Genomic DNA, 20,801 nt, shown 5'->3' with positions numbered 1-20,801 from the left:
TATTGACCATGATTTTCCGCCTCAGTTGCTGACCGTCTGCATTCTTTTATCAATAATATTATCAAGTTTTGTTCTGAATATGATTTAAGAACTTCATTCAGGCTACACTTTGAACATACTTCGAGCGGATAACTTGCTGAAGCCACGGCAGAAAATGCTAGAAAACACGCAGAAACTGTTCTTTTAAAGCACATCTGGTGTTATTGCTGGCAGATGACCGGAAGTGAATTCGCCCAACTCTCGCAGCCGAGTGGCTGAAATCTTGGGGTCGCAAAGTCACAAACAGAACTCAGTGGATCAAGATCTTGAGTTGGCATTCCAGTCTCTCTACTTCTATGATTCATGGTACTGATTTCATATTTTGGTGATGTTTTAAGTACTGAGTTCTTCAAATTTAGTTTTTCTTTTTCTTTTTTTTTTCACAGCGATTTAAACCATGATTAAAATCAACTGATTTAAATCATACCAGCCCTGCTTCACTGGGACAGGAAGCCAGTGAAGAGACGCCAAAATGGGTGTAATGTGGTCAAACTTTCTGCTTCCTGTCAAAAGTCTGGCTGCAGCATTTGGAACCAATTGGAGAGCCCTAATGTTGGACTGCGGTAAACCAGAAAATAGAACATTGCAGTAGTTCAATCTAGAAGAGACAAATGCACCAATAAGGGTCTCGGCATCAGCCCTAGACAGGATGGGACAAATCTTCGCTATATTTCACAGGTGGAAGAAAGCAGTCCTAGTAATATTTCTAATGTGGAGGTCAAAGGACAACGTAGGATCAAAAATTACCTCAAGGTTCCTCAGTTTGTCAGTGTGATGTATGACACACGAGCCTAAGCTAAGCGTTAGCTGGACAAATTGATGCTGATGTCTCACTGGACCAAGAACCATCATTTCAGTCTTATCAGAGTTTAAAAGTAGCTTCTCACAGATGTAACACAGGGTAAAATCTGTTTAGGATTTTCCTACACTCTCCTAGCCCTTGAATGCATCACCATCATGTGATTCTAGTCACAGGGTAAGCCAACCAGATTGCATGGGGTCATTATATAAGCCTGCTCTGGCTTCCTCTCATTAGATTTGTGGAGGGGAGGTCAGGCAACAGAACTGCTCTAAGTTCGTACCTACAAACAATGATTTTCACTCTCTTTGCTTTCTTATGCAGTTGTAAGTTGCTGTGCAATTTATGTTGTTCAGATAACAACTAATCCGGGAGGCTGGAAGCTGTGTAGTTTGCTGTACACTGAACTGTGATGGAATAGAAGGAATCGCAATGATGTCACACGCTGGGCGGGGCCACACCGGTAGGCAGCAAACTCTTAATACCAGTGAGAAGAAACACAGAGGCAACTGTCCAGGAACCCATGGTTCGGTTCTAGCTGGTCTGGTGGCTTTCAGGTTGTTAAAATGTAGAAATGTATGAATGCATACATTATACACACACACACACACACACACATATATCTATGCTTTCAAATTGTTATGGATGGGCTGATTTTGTGTTTGGATTTTTTGGGGGGGAGGCGTGTGATCCACACAGGTGTATGTGTAGGTGTATATAATTAAAGCTGCCACCTCCTTGTGGCTGAGCCTTTTGGGGATGCTCCTTTTATACACAACCATGACACTCACCTGTTTCCAATTAACCTGTTCACCTGTAGAATGTTCCAAATAGGTGTTCTTTGAGCATTCATCCACTTTCCCAGTCTTTTGGTGCCACTGTCCCAGCTTTTTTGAAACGTGTTGCAGACATCCATTGCACAAAAACAATAAGGTTTATCAGTTTGAACATTAAATATCTTGTCTTTGTGGTGTATTCAATTGAATATAGGTTGAAAATGTTGATATAGAAGATGTTGATATAGGTTGAAGATTATGGCAGTGGTAGGTCCATGACCTATACGGGATCTAGGCGCTCCCGCCATCATGAGCCTCCCAGCTGACTGGGTTATAGCAGTGGGTAGATGGGACTCATTAGCCCTGTTAAGGCGGTCCACCTAGGGGAAGGAAAACCCTGATGTTAAACCCCCAGCCTGGGTTACTGCCCCCGTGCCTCCAAGGAAGGTTCTTTAGCCAGAGGCTAGGAGAAGGTCACTCTGATGTAAAACCTACAGCCTGGTGGTCGCCACAGCCGTCTCAGCTTGTCTGTGCCACTGTGGAGTGCCACCTTGCCTAAAGAGTGGAATTGGTGTGCGCGAGCTGATCCCCACTTTAAGCAACGAGCGCAGGCGGGAAGGAAAGCCCTGCAGCGATGGGAAGAGGCGAAAACAGCAGGTGCATGATGGCACTGGGAGCTGCAGTCTCGATCCTGCATGCAGGCGGCTCAGGAGCTATGGTCGTTTGATTGCTGACCCGAGACAACAGCATCATCCGGCAGGGCCCTGGGTGACCAAGCAGCCCTGTTTAGGGATAGCCCTACTTGCTCCACATGGAGACAGACCTAGAAAAGGTGGTCTAAACATGGCTTGTCTCACTAGACCCGGTTGGCTCACCGCTGCCAACGGGCATCACTACACGCGGTGCGAAAAGAAAAACAAAGAACCTGAAAATTGCGTGCTGGAATGTACGCACAATGATGGACTCAGACAATAGCGATCATCCACGAAGACGCTCAGCCTTAGTCGCCAAAGAGCTAGCAAGGCTTGACATAGACATTGCTGCACTCAGCGAGGTGCGCTTTGCAGACCAAGGGTCACTCACCGAGGAAGGCACAGGCTACACACTGTTCTGGTCAGGGAAGGCTAAAGAAGATCGTCGACTCTCAGGGGTCGGGTTCATGATTAAGAGCACCATAGCACATAGGTTACACAGTTTGCCAGTTGGACATTCTGACCGACTCATGTCACTCTGGCTCCCCATCAACAACAAGGATTTTGCCACTATTGTTAGTGTGTATGCCCCAACCACGCAGGCCAACATCTGAGTTAAGGAGGCTTTCTATAGCGATCTGCACAACCTTCTACAGCGTGTCGACACCCAGGACAAGCTCCTCATCATGGGAGATTTCAACGCCAGAGTGGGCCGCGACTCTGATGTATGGAAGGACGTGCTAGGGAAACATGCCATAGGCAACTGTAACGACAATGGCCGCCTGCTGCTGGAGTTCTGCTCTGCACATGACTTGACGATCACCAACAGCCTGTTCCAACAGAAAGAGAGATTCAAAGCAACCTGGAGACACCCACGCTCCAAACACTGGCACCTTCTGGACTACGTTCTGACGCGACAGCGTGATAGAAGAGACGTACTACATACCAGGGTGATGCCTAGCGCGGATTGCTATACGGATCATTGCTTGGTCCGTTCCAAGATTGCTTTCACTTTCAAGCCCCCTCCTAAGAAGAAAGGCCCACAGTTTAAGAAGCTACAAGTCCACAAGCTGCAAGACATAGACACAAAAATGGAGTTCCAGGCCAAACTAGAGGAGAGACTGGGTGGCGAAGAAGGCCTGCCTGACGACCCTGAACAACAGTGGATGAGATTAAAGATCATCCTTCAGGAGACGGCAGCAGAAGTAGTGGGCTTCTCAGCCAGGAAAAATAAAGACTGGTTTGATGAGTCTGATGCACAGATCCAGGAACTACTAGAAAAGAAACGTGCATGCCACAAGACTCTTTTAGCTAAACCTGATAACCACTCTGCCAAGACAGCTTACAGAAATGCCTGCTCCACACTGCAAAGCAAGCTCCGCATACTGCAGAACGACTGGTGGCTAGCTTTTGCGGAGAAGACACAACAACATGCCGATGCCGGAGACATGCGCTCCTTTTATGAAGCCCTTAAGACCATCCATGGGCCAGCACATCAAGTGCAAGCACCCCTGCGCTCCTCAGACGGCTCCACCCTTCTGATGGACAAGGAAACCATTATGCAGCGTTGGTCAGAACACTTTGAAAGCCTCTTCAGTGACAAGCGCACCGTGCAAGAGTCATCAATCGAGAAGATTCCCCAGGTGGAGGTGAAATGGGAACTTGATGACCCCCCAACACTTGAAGATATCCTAAAGGCCACCACGCAGCTGAATCTAGGGAAGTCTCCTGGCATAGATGGCATCCCAGCACAGGTGTACCAAAATGGAGGTGAGGCAGTCCTCGACAAGCTTCAGATTCTCTTCTCCAGTTGCTGGGAAAAGGAAATGGTTCCACATGACCTTTGGGATGCGGTCATTGTCTCCCTGTACAAGAACAAGGGCGACAAGTCCGACTGTTCTAATTACCGGGGCATCACTCTCCTCTCAATAGCAGGTAAGATTTTGGCTCGAGTGCTGCTCAACAGGCTTACCCCTACCATAGCGCATGAAAATACTCCAGAGAGTCAGTGCGGATTTCGGGCCAACAGGGGAACCACCGACATGATCTTCGACCTGAGACAGATCCAGGAGAAGTGCAGAGAACAGAACATGGCCCTTTATGCAGCCTTCATAGACCTAACCAAGGCTTTTGACACGGTCAGTCATGAGGGTTTGTGGAAGATTCTTGCACGCCTTGGCTGCCCTCCAAAGCTCTTCACCATCATTTGCCAGCTGCATGAAGGCCAGATGGGACAAGTGAAGTACAACGGGACTCTGTCCGGCAGCTTCCCCATCTCAAATGGCGTCAAACAAGGTTGCATCCTCGCGCCCACTCTGTTCTCCATCTTCTTCAGCATGATGCTTCGTGAGGCCAAAGAAGACTTGACAGACGGCATCTATATCCGCTTCAGAACCGACGGAAGTCTGTTTAACTTGCGGCGCCTTCTGTCCCACACTAAGATCACAGAACAGCTAATCATGGAGCTGCTCTTCGCAGATGACTGCGCCCTCGTCGCCCATACGGAGCAAGCCTTGCAGCACATTGTCAACTGTTTTGCTGAAGCAGCAAAAGCCTTCGGCCTCACCATCAGCCTGAGAAAGACAGAAGTGCTATATCAACCGGTCCCCCATACAGCATATACCCCACCCCAAATCAACTTCGAGGGTACCAGCCTGAATGCAGTAGAGCACTTCACGTATCTCGATAGTGTTATCTCAAACGACGCATCTGTTGCCAAGGACCTAAACAGTCGCCTTGCCAAGGCCAGCAGTTCTTTTGGTCGACTCTCAAAGAAAGTCTGGCAGAATCATGCACTGCACCTTTCCACAAAAGTGCAGGTCTACAGAGCCATTGTGGTCCGTACCCTCCTGTATGGAGCTGAAACCTGGGTTCTGTATCGCCAGCAGATCAGATTACTGGAACGCTTTCATCAGCGTTGTCTCCGAAACATCTTCGGGATCAAGTGGCAGGACTACGTCTCAAATGAGGACATCCTTACCAGAGCCAAATTGCCCAGCATGGAGTCTATTATACTCAAGCAACAGCTTCGCTGGGCAGGTCACGTAGCCAGGATGGATGATACATGCATGCCGAAATTAATTCTCTTTGGCGAGCTCAAGGAAGGGAGACGAAACCAAGGGGCCCCCAAAAAGCGCTATAAGGACCAGCTGAAGAAACAGCTCTCCCTTTCAGGCATTCAGCAGTCATGGCAGCATCTAGCTACAGATAGACTCAGCTGGTGTTCCAGCATCAAATCCGCCAGCCTGAAGTTTGAGGCAGAAACAATTGAGGCCTCACGCCAGAAGCCTCAAAGACAGAAAGAGCGGGCAGCAGCACAAGCCCAGCCTACTCAAGTGTTCTTTTGCCCCAAGTGTAACAGGTCTTGTGCATCCCGCATCGGACTTTTCAGCCACCAGAGGGCTTGTAGAAAATAAACTAAAAAAAAAAAAAAAAGGCCTTCCCACTATCCTCGCAAGCGAGGAAACTGCCAACAACAACAATAGGTTGAAGAGGATTTGCAAATCATTGTATTCTGTTTTTATTTACATTTCACACAACATTCCAACTTCATGGGAATTGGGGTTGTACAACACCAACACTGCGACCCTGAAGGATATTAAATCTGACATACTAAGAATAAAAAATGAAATAGATAATTTAAACACTATTTACATACAGAAAAAAACTTCTTTTTATCAAGCAACAGTACTATGAGACAGGTGGGAGATCATTAAATCTTCTTTCTTCCAAGCTTAGGAAGCAACAGGCAGAGAGGACCATAAATAAAATAAGGAATCCCTCTGATGGTGAAATAGTAACTGAAGAGGAACAAATTCATCAATGTTTTCAGGACTATTAGAGAAGACTATATTCTCAACCTTACAAAGACAGTAATCAGGATGTCAATACCTTCTTGTCCAAACTAGAGCTACCAACTTTGACAGAAGAACAAAATAAAAAGTTACTATCCACAATAACCAAAGAAGAAATGCACACGGCAATTAAACGTTTGCAGGGAGGGAAGATGGTTTTGAACCAGAATGGTACAAAATAATGCAGGACTACTTGGTCCCAACCTCGCTGAAAACATTCAGTTGGGTGTTGGAAATGAAAACAGTTCCCCCCTCATAGAGTGAAGCAATAATTTCTATCATCCTAAAACAAGGAAAGATACATTAAAATGTGCTAACTATCATCCAATTAGTGTTTTAAATATAGACTATAAATTGTTCACTTCTATTATGTCAAAGAGACATGAAACAATTTTACCGGGATTAATACATAAGGATCAAATGGGTTTCATCAAAGCCAGACTCAAGATAGTATCAGGACAGTCCTACACGTAATGAGGCAAGCTGATGCCGAAAAGGCATTTGATTCAGTGAGGTGGTTGAAAAATTGGTTTTGATAAGTCTCAAATTGATGTTATTTCAGGTTTATACTATATGCCAGCAGCTCGGATCAAAATTAATGGGGACCTCACTGAATCGTTCGTATTGGAGCGTGGGACACAACAAGGTTGCTGCATCTCGCCACTCCTCTTCGCCTTGTTTATTGAACCTTTAAGCTGATGGATCAGGCAGAGACGGGATGTAACTGGAGCACTGACAGCAGGTGGTGAACAAAGTGTCACTTTTTGCTGACGATTTACAATTAACCATATCTCACCCCACACAGGTTCTCCCTGAAATCATTAAGTTATTGTCAGATTGTGGCTCATTCTCAGGGTATAAGGTTAATGTAAATAAAACACAGGTACTAACTCTAAATTATGATCCATGGAAAGATGGAAAGATTTGGATGGGACAAATATGAAGGCAATACCAGTTAAAGCCTTATTATCTGACATCAAATTGCAGAATAAAATTCACTTTAAATAACAAAGACAATTAAGATGTTAGTTCATTCAACTTTTACTTGGTAACAAAGTCGTCCATTGAAGAGGAACATATATTTTTTTTAGCACTGTAACATAGCGTTATGAAACATTAGCGTTATCACATTTCCTATTCAAACATGACATCACTGTTATAATGTTACAGCAAACATATAACATATGTGTGCTAAGGCTAATGAAACTGGCATCATTAATGTTTACAGCTGTCAATACAAGTAAGTAGCTCACTATATACATTGTTAGCAGCTAACTAGCCATTAGCTTGTCAAGATGACAATCCCTCTTCGTCAGAATCAGCCACAACATGTTTCCTTCTCAGATGCTCCTGTATCGCTGTTGTGCTGCTGTGAAATGGAAGTTCTGCCTTGCAGATTTTGCATTTCACGTTCTCTTTAATTTGGTTCAAATTCTCCAAAACCTTTGAGCTTTGTTGCCGGCTAGTCATGATATTATTTGGGCATAACGTTTGCAGTGACATCATTGCTAACCTGGATAATCGCTACTACTCATCTGAGTCAAGGACAGAAAGGCAATGGAAAATACAGCAGCAGTTTTGAGAGATAAACAAAGGTTTAAAAAATAATGACGTTAGTTATTAAATTGGTCACCGACTAAATTGATAATCGACGTAATCGTGAATAGTCGACTAATTGTGGCAGCCCTAATGTGAATGTACATCTTAGAAATAACCAGAAGGTGGTCTGTCCAGCAGTCTGATCCACATGTGCTCTTGGTAACCTGCACATCTTGATGGTCCCTCTTCCTAACTAGGATGTAATTGATAAGGTGTCAGTGCTTGAAGCTTGGCTGCATCCTCCAGTTACGCAGTGGCAAGTGGAAGACAGTGTTTGTGATGCGAAGTTGATTTTCTGCACAGAACTGAAGGAGTAGGAGGCTCTTATTATCTGGCGTGGCAAACCAGATGGACACAAATGCAAGCTCACTAGACTTGGTAATGTTCAGAGGGTTAAATAACAGGTGGGGATTCGGTACGCAGGAGGTCCAGCAGCAAGGCAAAGGTAGCAGAAGGCGAGAGGCTGAGACGTCGTACAATAAACAGGCACAGGTCAAAAACACAGTGTAAGGTCTATCAGAGGCAAGGCAAAATCAAGGTAAAAACACGAGGCAGAGTCAAAACACATGCAGGCAAAAACAGCAAAGAACAGGGCTGGAAAGTGTACGAGGACAACAATCTGGCGGTGAGCTGTGACACTGTGAGGGCTTAAATCAGTGGTCCCCAACCTTTTTATCACCGCGGACCGGTCAACGCTGACAATTTTACCGGGGGTACGTAGATTGTTTATATTGCGAATATAATAATAAGCATGAATCCACTGTGTACTCGTATGCAACATAACATCTGTTTAATATCAAATTCTCTGTTAACATCCTCTCTGCCCCCTAAATAAATTATTAAAAAATACACATGGAAAAATAAAGAACAAGAACCAGCAATTCCACATTTCTTTCTCTATTATCTAAATATACCTACACAACATTTGAATTTTTACCTCTGCCAAGGAGGTTATGTTTTTGGTTGAGTTTGTTTGTTTGTTTGTTTGTTTGTTTGTCTGTCTGTCTGTCTGTCTGTCTGTCTGTCTGTCTGTCTGTCTGTTTGTCAGCAGGATAACTCAAAACGTTTTGAACGGATTTTGATGAAATTTTGTGGAGTGGTTGGAAATAACAAGAGGAACAAGTGATTAAATTTTAGTGGTGATCCGGATCATGTTCCGGATCCAGGAATTTTTTAAAGGATTCTTCACCATTGCGTGATAGGGGGAATTTTGACATTCTAGTTTCTAAGTCCACAAAAACAAGGCAGAAAGGCTTGAAAAAAAATTAGGGTGTAACAGTCAAATGTTCTATCAAACATCAATTGGTCCAATCCAGAATATGCAAAAATATAGGTAAAATAGAAAATGTGTCAGTATGAGGTGACAAATGAAGCTAGAGATGCACAGCTAACACCAAATTGTAGCTGAATCTGTACTGATTCAGTAAGGTGTCATCAGATTTGATGTAGCTTCAAATGTTATGGAGCTAGATCCAGAAGAAAACCGCCATTACCGAAAAATCGTTTTTATACAATAACGTTTGAACTAATAAAGACATAAAAGTGATTCCAAGTTCTAGTGGTATGTTTTCATGGTCAAGGATGTCAAATATAAAGGAAAGAAAAGTGTATGTATCATAGTTTTGGATGTAACACTGAATTGTTGAATAGATCACTGTGCCAAGGAGGGAATCTCTTTAGGGTCAGTGACACTATGGCCTTGTGTAGCACATGCAACACTTAAAAAAAATAGTTCTATTTCAGAATTGACTGTTATTTATTTAGAGAAGTGTTTCATAAATGTTAAAAAAAATTCATATATTTGCAGTTTAGTTGAATAATAAATTGAATTTTGTGTCTTATTTGTTTTTGTCTATAAGCACATGCAATATCAATATCAGTGCTCAGATGACAGTAGCTTCTGGGAAAGGTGCAAGTTGCAATAAACTGTGATGCCAAGCGCTAAGGATACATGCTATCCAGTCACAGCGGATGGAACTTTTTTTTACTACTGAGCAAACATCATTAGACTTTTTTAGGTTCAGTGATTCCACGGCGTGTAGATGTTATGGCGTCAGTGACCCCATGGCCTTGGCGGAGGTTTGCACTCTCCGAGTGCTTCTACTTTTATTATTAAAATGAATGTTAATTTTCAACAGCTGAAATAAAGTTGTCAGTTTGAACCGTCTCCTCTCCCCTCTCCCTCACCCCCCTCAGTTGGCGACCACCGCCCTAACGCTCTCTGACTCTGGTCACTATGGTAACATTTAAACATGCCTTCAAATAAGATACAGAGACACCTCAAAAATGAATATAAAGTGCATGAATTTTAACTCACTATAACGCTGTCTTTCGTGTTCCTGTTTTTTCTTTCAAAATACTTTGGGGGCTTGTCTTTTAATCCAGAGTGCTTGGTCTCCAAGTGGCGAAGCAGTTTTAAAGGCTTCATTGCCTCATTAGAGAGCCAGTGGCCGCATATTATGCAGAGTGGGCTTGGTCTGTGGGCATCACCTGTCACGATAAATCCATATTTCAAGTAGAACTCCTGGTATTGTCTGTTAAAAGCTTTCTTTTTCTTGGAACTTGTAGGCTCTTCTTCTGTCTCTTCACTGGGCCTTTTCCCCTTCGATAAGAAACTTTCCAAAGATGTCTGTTTTTTACTCATTTTGCTAACTTGTGGGTTAAATTTTTGGCGCTCAAGTGATAGAGATGTAACCCGAGAGGATCCGGTCATTTTTTAAAATAAAAGATTTTTCAAAATAAAAGATTATTCAGACTCAGATAATAAATACAACAGAAATAATTAATCATTTCTTGAGCGGCCGGTGGCCCGGTACCAATTGATCCGTGGCCCGGGGGTTGGGGACCACTGGCTTAAATAACTGGTGGTTTAATCAGTGAAACAAGATGCAGGTGTCAGTGAAAGTTCTGGAACGGGCGTGACAGGGGAAGACAAAGATTGTGCGCAGTGCAAGAAAGTGAAAGCAGGAAAACACAGAGTGGAGTGATGAAAGAGACAAAGACGTGAGCAGGGGCAAGAGCGGAAGTGGATGAAAACAGAGCAGAAATAATCATAGTGAGAGAGATGAGGACACAATGGCTGGTGCAGCGGCAATCAAATAAGAAGGGCAAAATCAGAGACCAAGTTCAGAATGTAAAGCAGCTATGACCGGGAATGAATTAAGCATAAACATATGAACTGAAAAGTGAATCATCAGAATAAGAACGAAACTAAGATGGAAACAAATCATGACTGAAGGAAGAAATAAAAGATAACCAGGTAGCAAAACAACCTATATGCAAACAGAGACTAAAACCCAGTGACTACAAGATAATGCAATAAATAAAACAAGATAACAGAAAATGCAATAAATAACATATGGAACAAAATCAGATAAGCAACACTGAAAGTAACAAAAAACTGTGACTAAAGCATAATACAAAAAATGTGAAAAACACAATTAAAACTAAAACTGGAATGACTAAGTGATCAAGAGTGAATGAATACAAGTATGATGAACAGGAAAACAATGAAAACATGAGCAAGACATTGACAGACATGAATAAAATCACTGAAAGCTCAGAGCATGAGAACAGAAAGCGGTCCAGAACTATAACAACTGGCCCTAAAGGGCTGGAACATGACAGTTATTGCTGCACTTCCCAACATTTTTACAGATGATACCTTCCCAGGTTTTGTAATCTTTCCCAACTCTAGCATTGAAGTTGCCAATTGGAATAAGTTTGTGGGCACTGTGGTAGTTGTGTTGTGGAGGTCTTCATAGAATTTTTCTTTAATGTTGTCTGGATTTGTCATAATAGGGGCATAGCAGCTGAGAGTGGTTGCTTGGTTGTTGCTTGGTAATGGTAACTGCAGTGCCATAAGACAGTTGTTTGCACCCTTTGGTAGATTAGGGAGCTTTTTCACTAGAGTAGCCTTGATAGCAAACCTACTCCAGCTTCCCAACAATCTTCTTTGGAATGGCCGCTCCAGAAGAAGGTATACCCAGCTCCTGATTCAGTTAGTTGCCCATCCTCAGCTAGTCTGGTCTCGCTGAGAGCAGCTGTGTCTATATTGTACCTAGAGAGCTCTCTAGCAACTCATGCTGTCCATCTCTCCAGTCTGTCTGATTGGGAGCTGTTTAGCAGTGTGCACACGCTTTATTTTCAATTCAGTTTCAATTTATTTTCATTTATATAGCGCAAATCACAACAAAGTTGCCTCAAGATGTTTCACACAAGAAAGGTCTAACCTTACCAACCCCCAGAGCAAGAACACAGGCAACAGTGGTAAGAAAAAACTCCTTCTGATGATTTGAGGAAGAAACCTCAAGGAGACGAGACGCACAGTGCAAATTTGGTCAAATTATGCACAAAGTGCGCATGAAGCAGTATAGCAAAACGAGTAAGATTGTAGCTGCCTCAAATGCCTCGTACACTTGTTGCTACAACTATTTGTGCACACCAGCAGGTGAAAAGACAGAGGCTGAGTCTCAATTCTACCCCTTCCCCTCCATTTTGCGTGGGGCACGAGAGACAGAGGGGTGTCTCAATTCTCTTTTTGGAGCGAGGCGGAGGGCTTCAAACCCCTCCGTTTGGAGTGAATCTAGATGCACACTCCATTTGGAGGGTAGGAGGAGCTTACTGCTGTCTCCACAGAAACAAACATGGCGTCGAAAGAGCCGCACAAATGAAGCGGCTTTCATTACAAATTAGGCTGTTTAGAAAGTTATAACTTGCCAAAAACTTTACAGGCAGTTGTCTATGACAGCAACATGTCTGCTGCTGGATGCATGTTGTGTATATTGTCGTTCTGAAGAATATCGTATCTTCGCTCGTGCGCTGAGGCGTTATAATGCACATACACACGAACGCTACGATAAGACACTTTTATATCTCACAACGGAGAAAATCATGATAAAGGATAAGCAGGTTAATTTGTATGTTCATAAATCTTTGGATTATAGCGCCCCCTGCTGTTGGATTTCAAGGTCTGTAACACGTGTGTGTATTTAGTAAACAAACAGGGAGCCCTGAACACACTCGACTCCTAATAAGAAAATGAGGCAGAAAATGAGAAGTTTCATCAATGTTGTAAAATATCTACACACACATGTATATGTGTAATACACAACCTGACGTCCTGAGAGACTGATATTATTTGTCAAAGACATTTCTAAAGGAAATAGAGCTGGATGTAAAAAATGGGAGAATTTGAAAAAGAAATATTAACAGAACTAGATGCAGCCCAAAACATACATACAGGTGCTGGACATATAATTAGAATATCAATAAAAAGTTGATTTATTTCAGTCATTCCATTCAAAAAGTCAAACTTGTACATTCATTGCACATAGACTGATATATTTCAAGTGTTTATTTATTTTAATTACTAATAAATTAATTAATTACTAATCAATTAATGATTAATCAAACAATATTAATTACTATTGCTGATTAATTATGATTAGTATTATTAACATTAATGAATTACTCATTAATTAATTATTAATACTATTAATTATTATTATTATAAATTACAAATTAATTACATTAATTAACATGACGTGATGCGTCGAAGAAATCTGCAACTTCTTCTGTTTCTTTGCATTTATGCAGAAAGGCGAGAAACACACACACAGCTGCAGCTGTAAAGATCTCTGCTCCTGGACGTCCCAGCTTGAGAAAATGTTTTGTGTTTGGAAGGGCGTGAAGTTGCAACATTCTTCCATGAGGCGCGTGTCTCTGCCTGCTGTCCTCACGTGGAAATATATAAAACATCTTTCACCAATACTAGGATGACACAAGAAAGTGAAAACACTTATTTCTATTGTGGTCCATTTAAAAATCAAATGACAAAATATAAGTAGAAATAAAATAATAATAGTGTATATGATAACAAGAACCTAAACAATTTCTAAGACAGTTAATTAACATTAAAAATTAGATAATTAACAGGAAATAAAAAGGTTGAGTTCTTCTAAAAACTGTTGAGGTCTAAGGTTCCAAAAACATTCTGGACTCACACATCATTCCAACTCATTATAGATACTTCATTTATTACCACCTTTGAAAAATGTCAGCTACCTATTTTAGAAACACAACCCAATCTAGAGCACGCAGATCCCCACGGACAGTGGGGAAATTTGTTGTAAATGGTGCATGGCTGCGTGCCAGTGCACAAAGAAAATTTTGCCACTTGCGTGAACTCGTCGTGAACATTGAGCCACCTATTTGAAAATACTGTATGTCACTGCGTGTCATTGCGCACAGCGCATCTGAACCAGAAATTAGATTATGATGCGATGTTACATCTATAATAAACATAACTTTACAGATACATTATCGAACTCATAAGAAGGAATGAAAATGATCCTGTTTTACAAATCCATTACAGTATACATTATAAATACTTACCTCTGACACAAGATTCCGAATGCGTTCTACATAACACGATGCGCACGAAACCACCTGCAGCTGTAGACGATTTCTATGTGATTCTGGGGGTGATGAGAGATGGTTTCATCAGCCAACTTCTGAAAGCAAATGTGCCATTAGCTACAAAGTGATAATTTTATATAGCATGGCGTCAAGCGGGACAAAGCGTGATGCATTGGCACGACATATTGCGTGACAGTGCGGGGATCAAATTAGTGCAAGTGTCAAGGTGCCTTTAGGGTCACCAAACCTAGAGGAAATGCGTATCCGGTCAAGATCTTGACCAGCTGAGAGAACAGATGACCATGATTTCTTCCACCCAGGGATTTCGCTGTCATGGCAGCTGAGGGGTAGTACTTGTGTTTGAAGTTACAAACTGTGTTCAGATGGAGACAGAACTTGTCATTAGATTCTTCCTCTCCTGTAATGTGTCACATATAGTCCAAAACCAGGTGCTTTTTGTGGTTTCATCATGCATGAGATATGGAAGCTGGAGCTGCTCTCTACGTTGTCTCCTGCCGTTTTTACAAAGAATGAATGGAGCCGTATAGCAGATATAATGGTATAAAAAGTATTTTATCAGTTCATCCATCCATCCATCCATTTTCTTCCGCTTTATCCGGAGTCGGGTCGCAGGGGCAGCAGCGCAAGCAAAGCCGCCCAGACCTCCCGATCCACACACACCTCCCCCAGCTCCTCCGGGGGAACCCCAATCAGTTAAAAAAAAAAAAAAAAAAAGACAAGTATATGTAGAATCACAGGTTTGATAAGGCACCACCTGAGTACCTACCCCTGCAATTAATGTTTATAAAATCGAGTATTCACATTTTGAAATTGAGTCTTAATCATCCATGTCCACATCATGCTGCTTTAGGGAAGCAAAGAATTTGGAGTGGGGAAAAAAATAGTTTCTTAGATTTGTATTTTTTATTTTTCCCACACTCCAAATACTTTGCTTGCTGTGAGGAACATTAGCGGTGTGTAATGAACCCGGGGTGATGGTAATGTTACCCGTGTATGATGGGCCCGGGGTGACGACCACATTACCAATGTGCGATAGGCCCAGTGTGACAGTCACGCCTGTTAGCTACAGGTTTGACCCGTCCTTCTTATCTTACTTTAAGTTTCAACACAGTGTTTAAAGCCACCCTGTTTTGCCTGTGTCTTCCTGTTTCTTTTCTAGATGATGGTTCTGCTGGGAGGAGTAGTGATGGAGTACAGGTTTGTTCTCAGAGTTCAGCTCCGGTCACCGTGGCTGTTCCTCTGTATCCTGCTGGTGTCCGTATGGGCAGAGAGCCGAGATTATTACGACCTGCTGGGTGTCAGTAGAGAGGCCACAACCAGAGATATCCGACAAGCCTTCAAGAAGCTGGCACTTGTGATGCACCCTGACAAAAACCCAGTGAGTCATGCACAAACCCACTTGACATGAACCTTTGTGCCACTCTAAAACCTAAGTGTGCTGTGTGGAGTGAGGCTGAGGCAGCTCTGTCTGGGCCTGGGCACTGCCATGTCCCTGGACAGTACAGCAGCAATCACTACTCTCCGCAGATGAGACTCTCAGCGTTTGCCAGCGATTTCTTATATTCTAGGGATTTTTTTGGTCCAGGTTCCTGTTACTGTATTTGTGTCTGTGGGCAGGTTCGTTTTGCAGTAAGAGTCCTTATTCAAACACACATTTAAGGCACCTTGACACTTGCATACAGTAGTGTTCAGAATAATAGTAGTGCTATGTGACTAAAAAGATTAATCCAGGTTTTGAGTATATTTCTTATTGTTACATGGGAAACAAGGTACCAGTAGATTCTCACAAATCCAACAAGACCAAGCATTCATGATATGCACACTCTTAAGGCTATGAAATTGGGCTATTAGTAAAAAAAGTAGAAAAGGGGGTGTTCACAATAATATACTCAACAAAAATATAAACGCAACACTTTTGGTTTTGCTCCCATTTTGTATGAGATGAATTCAAAGATCTAAAACTTTTTCCACATACACAATATCACCATTTCCCTCAAATATTGTTCACAAACCAGTCTAAATCTCTAATAGTGAGCACTTCTTCTTTGCTGAGATAATCCATCCCACCTCACAGGTGTGCCATACCAAGATGCTGATTAGACACCATGATTAGTGCACAGGTGTGCCTTAGACTGCCCACAATAAAAGGCCACTCTGAAAGGTGCAGTTTTATCACACAGCACAATGCCACAGATGTCGCAAGATTTGAGGGAGCGTGCAATTGGCATGCTGACAGCAGGAATGTCAACCAGAGCTGTTGCTCGTGTATTGAATGTTCATGTCTCTACCATAAGCCGTCTCCAAAGTCATTTCAGAGAATTTGGCAGTACATCCAACCAGCCTCACAACCGCAGACCACGTGTAACCACACCAGCCCAGGACCTCCACATCCAGCATGTTCACCTCCAAGATCATCTGAGACCAGCCACTCGGACAGCTGCTGGAACAATCGGTTTGCATAACCAAAGAATTTCTGCACAAACTGTCAGAAACCGTCTCTGGGAAGCTCATCTGCATGCTCGTTGTCCTTATCGGGGTCTTGACCTGACTCCAGTTCGTCGTCGTAACCAACTTGAGTGGGAAAATGCTCACATTCGCTGGCGTTTGGCACGTTGGAGAGGTGTTCTCTTCACGGATGATGCGAAGGAGATGTGTTGCACTGCATGAGGCAAATGGTGGTCACACCAGATACTGACTGGTATCCCCCCCCAATAAAACAAAACTGCACCTTTCAGAGTGGCCTTTTATTGTGGGCAGTCTAAGGCACACCTGTGCACTAATCATGGTGTCTAATCAGCATCTTGGTATGGCACACCTGTGAGGTGGGATGGATTATCTCAGCAAAGGAGAAGTGCTCACTATCACAGATTTCGACTGGTTTGTGAACAATATTTGAGGGAAATGGTGACATTGTGTATGTGGAAAAAGTTTTAGATCTTTGAGTTCATCTCATACAAAATGGGAGCAAAACCAAAAGTGTTGCGTTTATATTTTTGTTGAGTATAGTAGCATCTGCTGTTGATGCTACAAACTCAAAACTGTTGTGTTCAAACTGCTTTTTTATCGATCCTGTGAATTACTAAACTAGTATTTAGTTGTATAACGACAGTTTTTCATGATTTCTTCACATCTGCGAGGCATTAATTTTGTTGGTTTGGAACCAAGATTTTGCTGGTTTACTAGTGTGCTTGGGGTCATTGTCTTGTTGAAACACCCATTTCAAGGGCATGTCCTCTTCAGCATAAGGCAACATGACCTCTTCAAGTATTTTGACATATCCAAACTGATCCATGATACCTGGTATGTGATATATAGGCCCAACACCATAGTAGGAGAAACATGCCCATATCATGATGCTTGCACCACCATGCTTCACTGTCTTCACTGTGAACTGTGGCTTGAATTCAGAGTTTGGGGGTCGTCTCACAAACTGTCTGCGGCCCTTGGACCCAAAAAGAACTATTTTACTCTCGTCAGTCCACAAAATATTCCTCCATTTCTCTTTAGGCCAGTTGATGTGTTCTTTGGCAAATTGTAACCTCTTCTGCACACGTCTTTTATTTAACAGAGGGACTTTGCGGGGGATTCTTGCAAATAAATTAGCTTCACACAGGCGTCTTCTAACTGTCACAGCACTTACAGGTAACTGTAGACTGTCTTTGATCATCCTGGAGCTGATCAATGGGTGAGCCTTTGCCATTCTGGTTATTCTTCTATCCATTTTGATGGTTGTTTTCCATTTTCTTCCACGCATCTCTGTTTGTTTGTTTTGGTTTTTTTTTTCCATTTTAAAGCATTGGAGATCATTGTAGATGAACAGCCTATAATTTTTTGCACCTGTGTATAAGTTTTCCCCTCTCCAATCAACTTTTTAATCAAACTACGCTGTTCTTCTGAACGTCTTGAACGTCCCATTTTCCTCAGGCTTTCAAAGAGAAAAGCATGTTCAACAGGTGCTGGCTTCATCCTTAAATAGGGGACACCTGATTCACACCTGTTTGTTTCACAAAACTGATGAACTCACTGACTGAATGCCACACTACTATTATTGTGAACACCCCCTTTTCTACTTTTTTTTTTACTAATAGCCCAATTTCATAGCCTTAAGAGTGCATATCATGAATGCTTGGTCTTGTTGGATTTGTGAGAATCTACTGGTACCTTGTTTCCCATGTAACAACAAGAAATGTACTCAAAACCTGGATTAATCTTTTTAGTCACATAGTACTACTATTATTCTGAGCACTACTGTACATTTAACCCTCGCATTTCCACGCAATATCAATCAGTTTAAAAATCATTGTAAAGACATGATGTTTTCTAGATCTGTACCTGTTGAAGAAGGTTGAGTTTTGTGTGTTGCCAATTGTAAATGTAAATTTAAGTAACGTTCGGATTGTGTCCTTCACGTGGAGTTTTTTCTCAATACGCAGCAGTATGTTGAGGGCTACGCGCGTAGGACAGAAGAAATTAAACATGTTTAATTTTGTTCGGCGTACAGCACAGCATGGAGCCTTCATGTGAGTACACGCACTCAATCTGTGACAGAGAGAGAGAGTAGAGAGAGAGAGTCTCTCTCTCTGTCACAGAGAGAGAGAGACTCTCTTTTTCTGATCAAATCAGCGGACCTGATCGGAGCAGCCGGAGGTTTAAAAGTTTAACAAGTCACAGTATTTGGTTCAGGGCCACATTTACCACAGCCAGACTCAGCAGCATCTGGACACAAAGAAAGTGATCCACCAAGACAAAAAAAAAAAAAAAATAAATAATGTTAAATGACTGTTTTTTGAGCCGCACCACTCCATGCAGAGAACAGAGCACACTTCCACAGAGGCAGAAAGTAGCACTGAACTGGTGCAGCATGGCACACGTGACTGTGCACACATTAAAGCGCAAACACACTCAGCTGCAATATGAACGAACAGTGAAAAAGGCTGAGTACGCGCGTATTTCGGGCGTATTTAAATGAAACACAACACCGCAATGAGCAGCTCTACGAATACGCCACTGTGACAGGGGCTTAAGCTGAAGAGATTGAAGTGGTTGAAAAAGGGAGTGGGAATAGATGGGGAACACCAACCCCAGAAACATTAATCTTGAACCCTTAAAAAAGACAAAAAAAAAAGACAGAAAAACAGAGAAAGAGAGAGACAGAGAGACAGAGAGAGAAATCAGAAGATTTTGATGTCGGAGCTGTGAAATGTGTTTCAGAATGACCTGTCAGCCCATGAGAAGTTCCTGCAGGTGAATCGGGCCTATGAGGTGTTGAAAGATGAAGATCTGAGGAAGAAGTACGATAAATATGGAGAAAAAGGATTAGATGAGCAACAGGGACGGCGCTATGAGAGCTGGAATTATTACCGCTATGACTTTGGTAAGTTGCACTTAGTTCTGAAAGAACATTCCTATTTTTTTTTTTTTCTTTTTGAAAAGACTCAAAAGAATTGATGTCCCTGATTTAAAGCTGCACCCTATTTGTTCAGGTATCTATGACGATGATTTGGAGATCATTACACTGGACAGTGGGGACTTCGGTAAGATGAACCCTTCTCTTGTTGACAGACTTCACTAATAGTGCCCAGACATGATGATGTCACAGCCCCTTGACAGGCTGCTTCTGTGCACAGTTGCAAGGGGGAAAATGAACGCCTTCTAAACACTGAATAATTCACAGGAAAAAAAGTGCAAATGAAATGTCCAGTTAAAATAAAATGTGCAGTAAGAGTAAAAAAAAAGAATGTGTGATACAGACAGATTGAAGCTGTACATGAGGTATATGAATGAGTGAGTTTTTTGTCAGGTTAAATTGTTCATCAGTGTGATGGCCTGTGGAAAGAAACTGTTCCTGTGTCTGGTTGTTCTGACATACAGCGCTCTGTAATGGCAACCAAAGGGGAGGAGTTTAAACAGGGTGTGTCCAGGGTGGGAGGGGTCTGCAGAGATGTTACCAGCTGGCTTCCTGGTCCTGAACCAGTATAAGTCAGGGCAGGTTGGGTCCCAGACCTGACAGTTGGTTGAAGTCTGTGCCTGTCATGTTTGGAGGCAGAGGGAAACCAAGCAGAGATGGAGATGCACAGGACAGACTGGATGATTGATATGTAGAAGATGGGAAGAGCAGTGGGGAGAGCACACACCCCTGAGGAGCGCCAGTGCTGGATGTGATGCTCCCCAGCCTCAGCTGCTGTTTCCTGTCCATCCAGGCCACTGAAGACTGTGACTGGTCCCAGAAGCTGTTAGCAAAATACATTTAGTCTTGTATAGGTTTACAAAGCATAATTTGTCTTCTTTTAGGACTTATTAAGCAGCTTGGGGAGAATTACCTTCTGATTTCTCTCTCTGTCTCTCTGTCTCTCTCTTTCTCTGTTTTTCTCTCTCTCTTTGTCTCTCTTTCTGTCTCTCTCTCTCGCTCTGTCTCTCTCTGTCTCTCTTTCTCTCTGTCTCTATCTGTCTCTCTCTGTCTCTTTCTTTCTCTCTGTCTCTCTTTCTCTGTGTCTGTCTTTCTCTCTCTGTCTTTCTGTCTGTCTCTGTCTCTCTCTCTGTCTCTCTCTTCTCTCTGTCTCTCTCTCTTTCTCTCTGTCTCTCTCTCTTTCTCTCTCTCTCT

At 42.6% G+C, this 20,801-nt stretch overlaps 1 protein-coding gene across 4 annotated transcripts in view; it reads left to right on the top strand.

The window, feature by feature from the left end:
- dnajc10 (DnaJ (Hsp40) homolog, subfamily C, member 10) overlaps window positions 1–20,801 on the top strand; it is a 263,701-nt gene that overhangs the window by 21,577 nt on the left and 221,323 nt on the right. For all 4 annotated transcript variants that reach the window (XM_034185983.1, XM_034185982.1, XM_034185985.1 and 1 more), the window contains 3 exons: window positions 15,360–15,578; window positions 19,412–19,574; window positions 19,684–19,734. In XM_034185983.1, the coding sequence (XP_034041874.1) occupies window positions 15,360–15,578; window positions 19,412–19,574; window positions 19,684–19,734 (433 nt within the window). The remainder of the gene's footprint in view (window positions 1–15,359; window positions 15,579–19,411; window positions 19,575–19,683; window positions 19,735–20,801) is intronic.

Source organism: Thalassophryne amazonica, chromosome 14 (genome assembly GCF_902500255.1).
Source record: "Thalassophryne amazonica chromosome 14, fThaAma1.1, whole genome shotgun sequence".
Lineage (NCBI taxonomy): Eukaryota > Metazoa > Chordata > Actinopteri > Batrachoidiformes > Batrachoididae > Thalassophryne > Thalassophryne amazonica.
The sequence above is the reverse complement of the archived record's forward strand: the minus strand, read 5'-3'. Positions and strand labels throughout refer to the sequence as shown.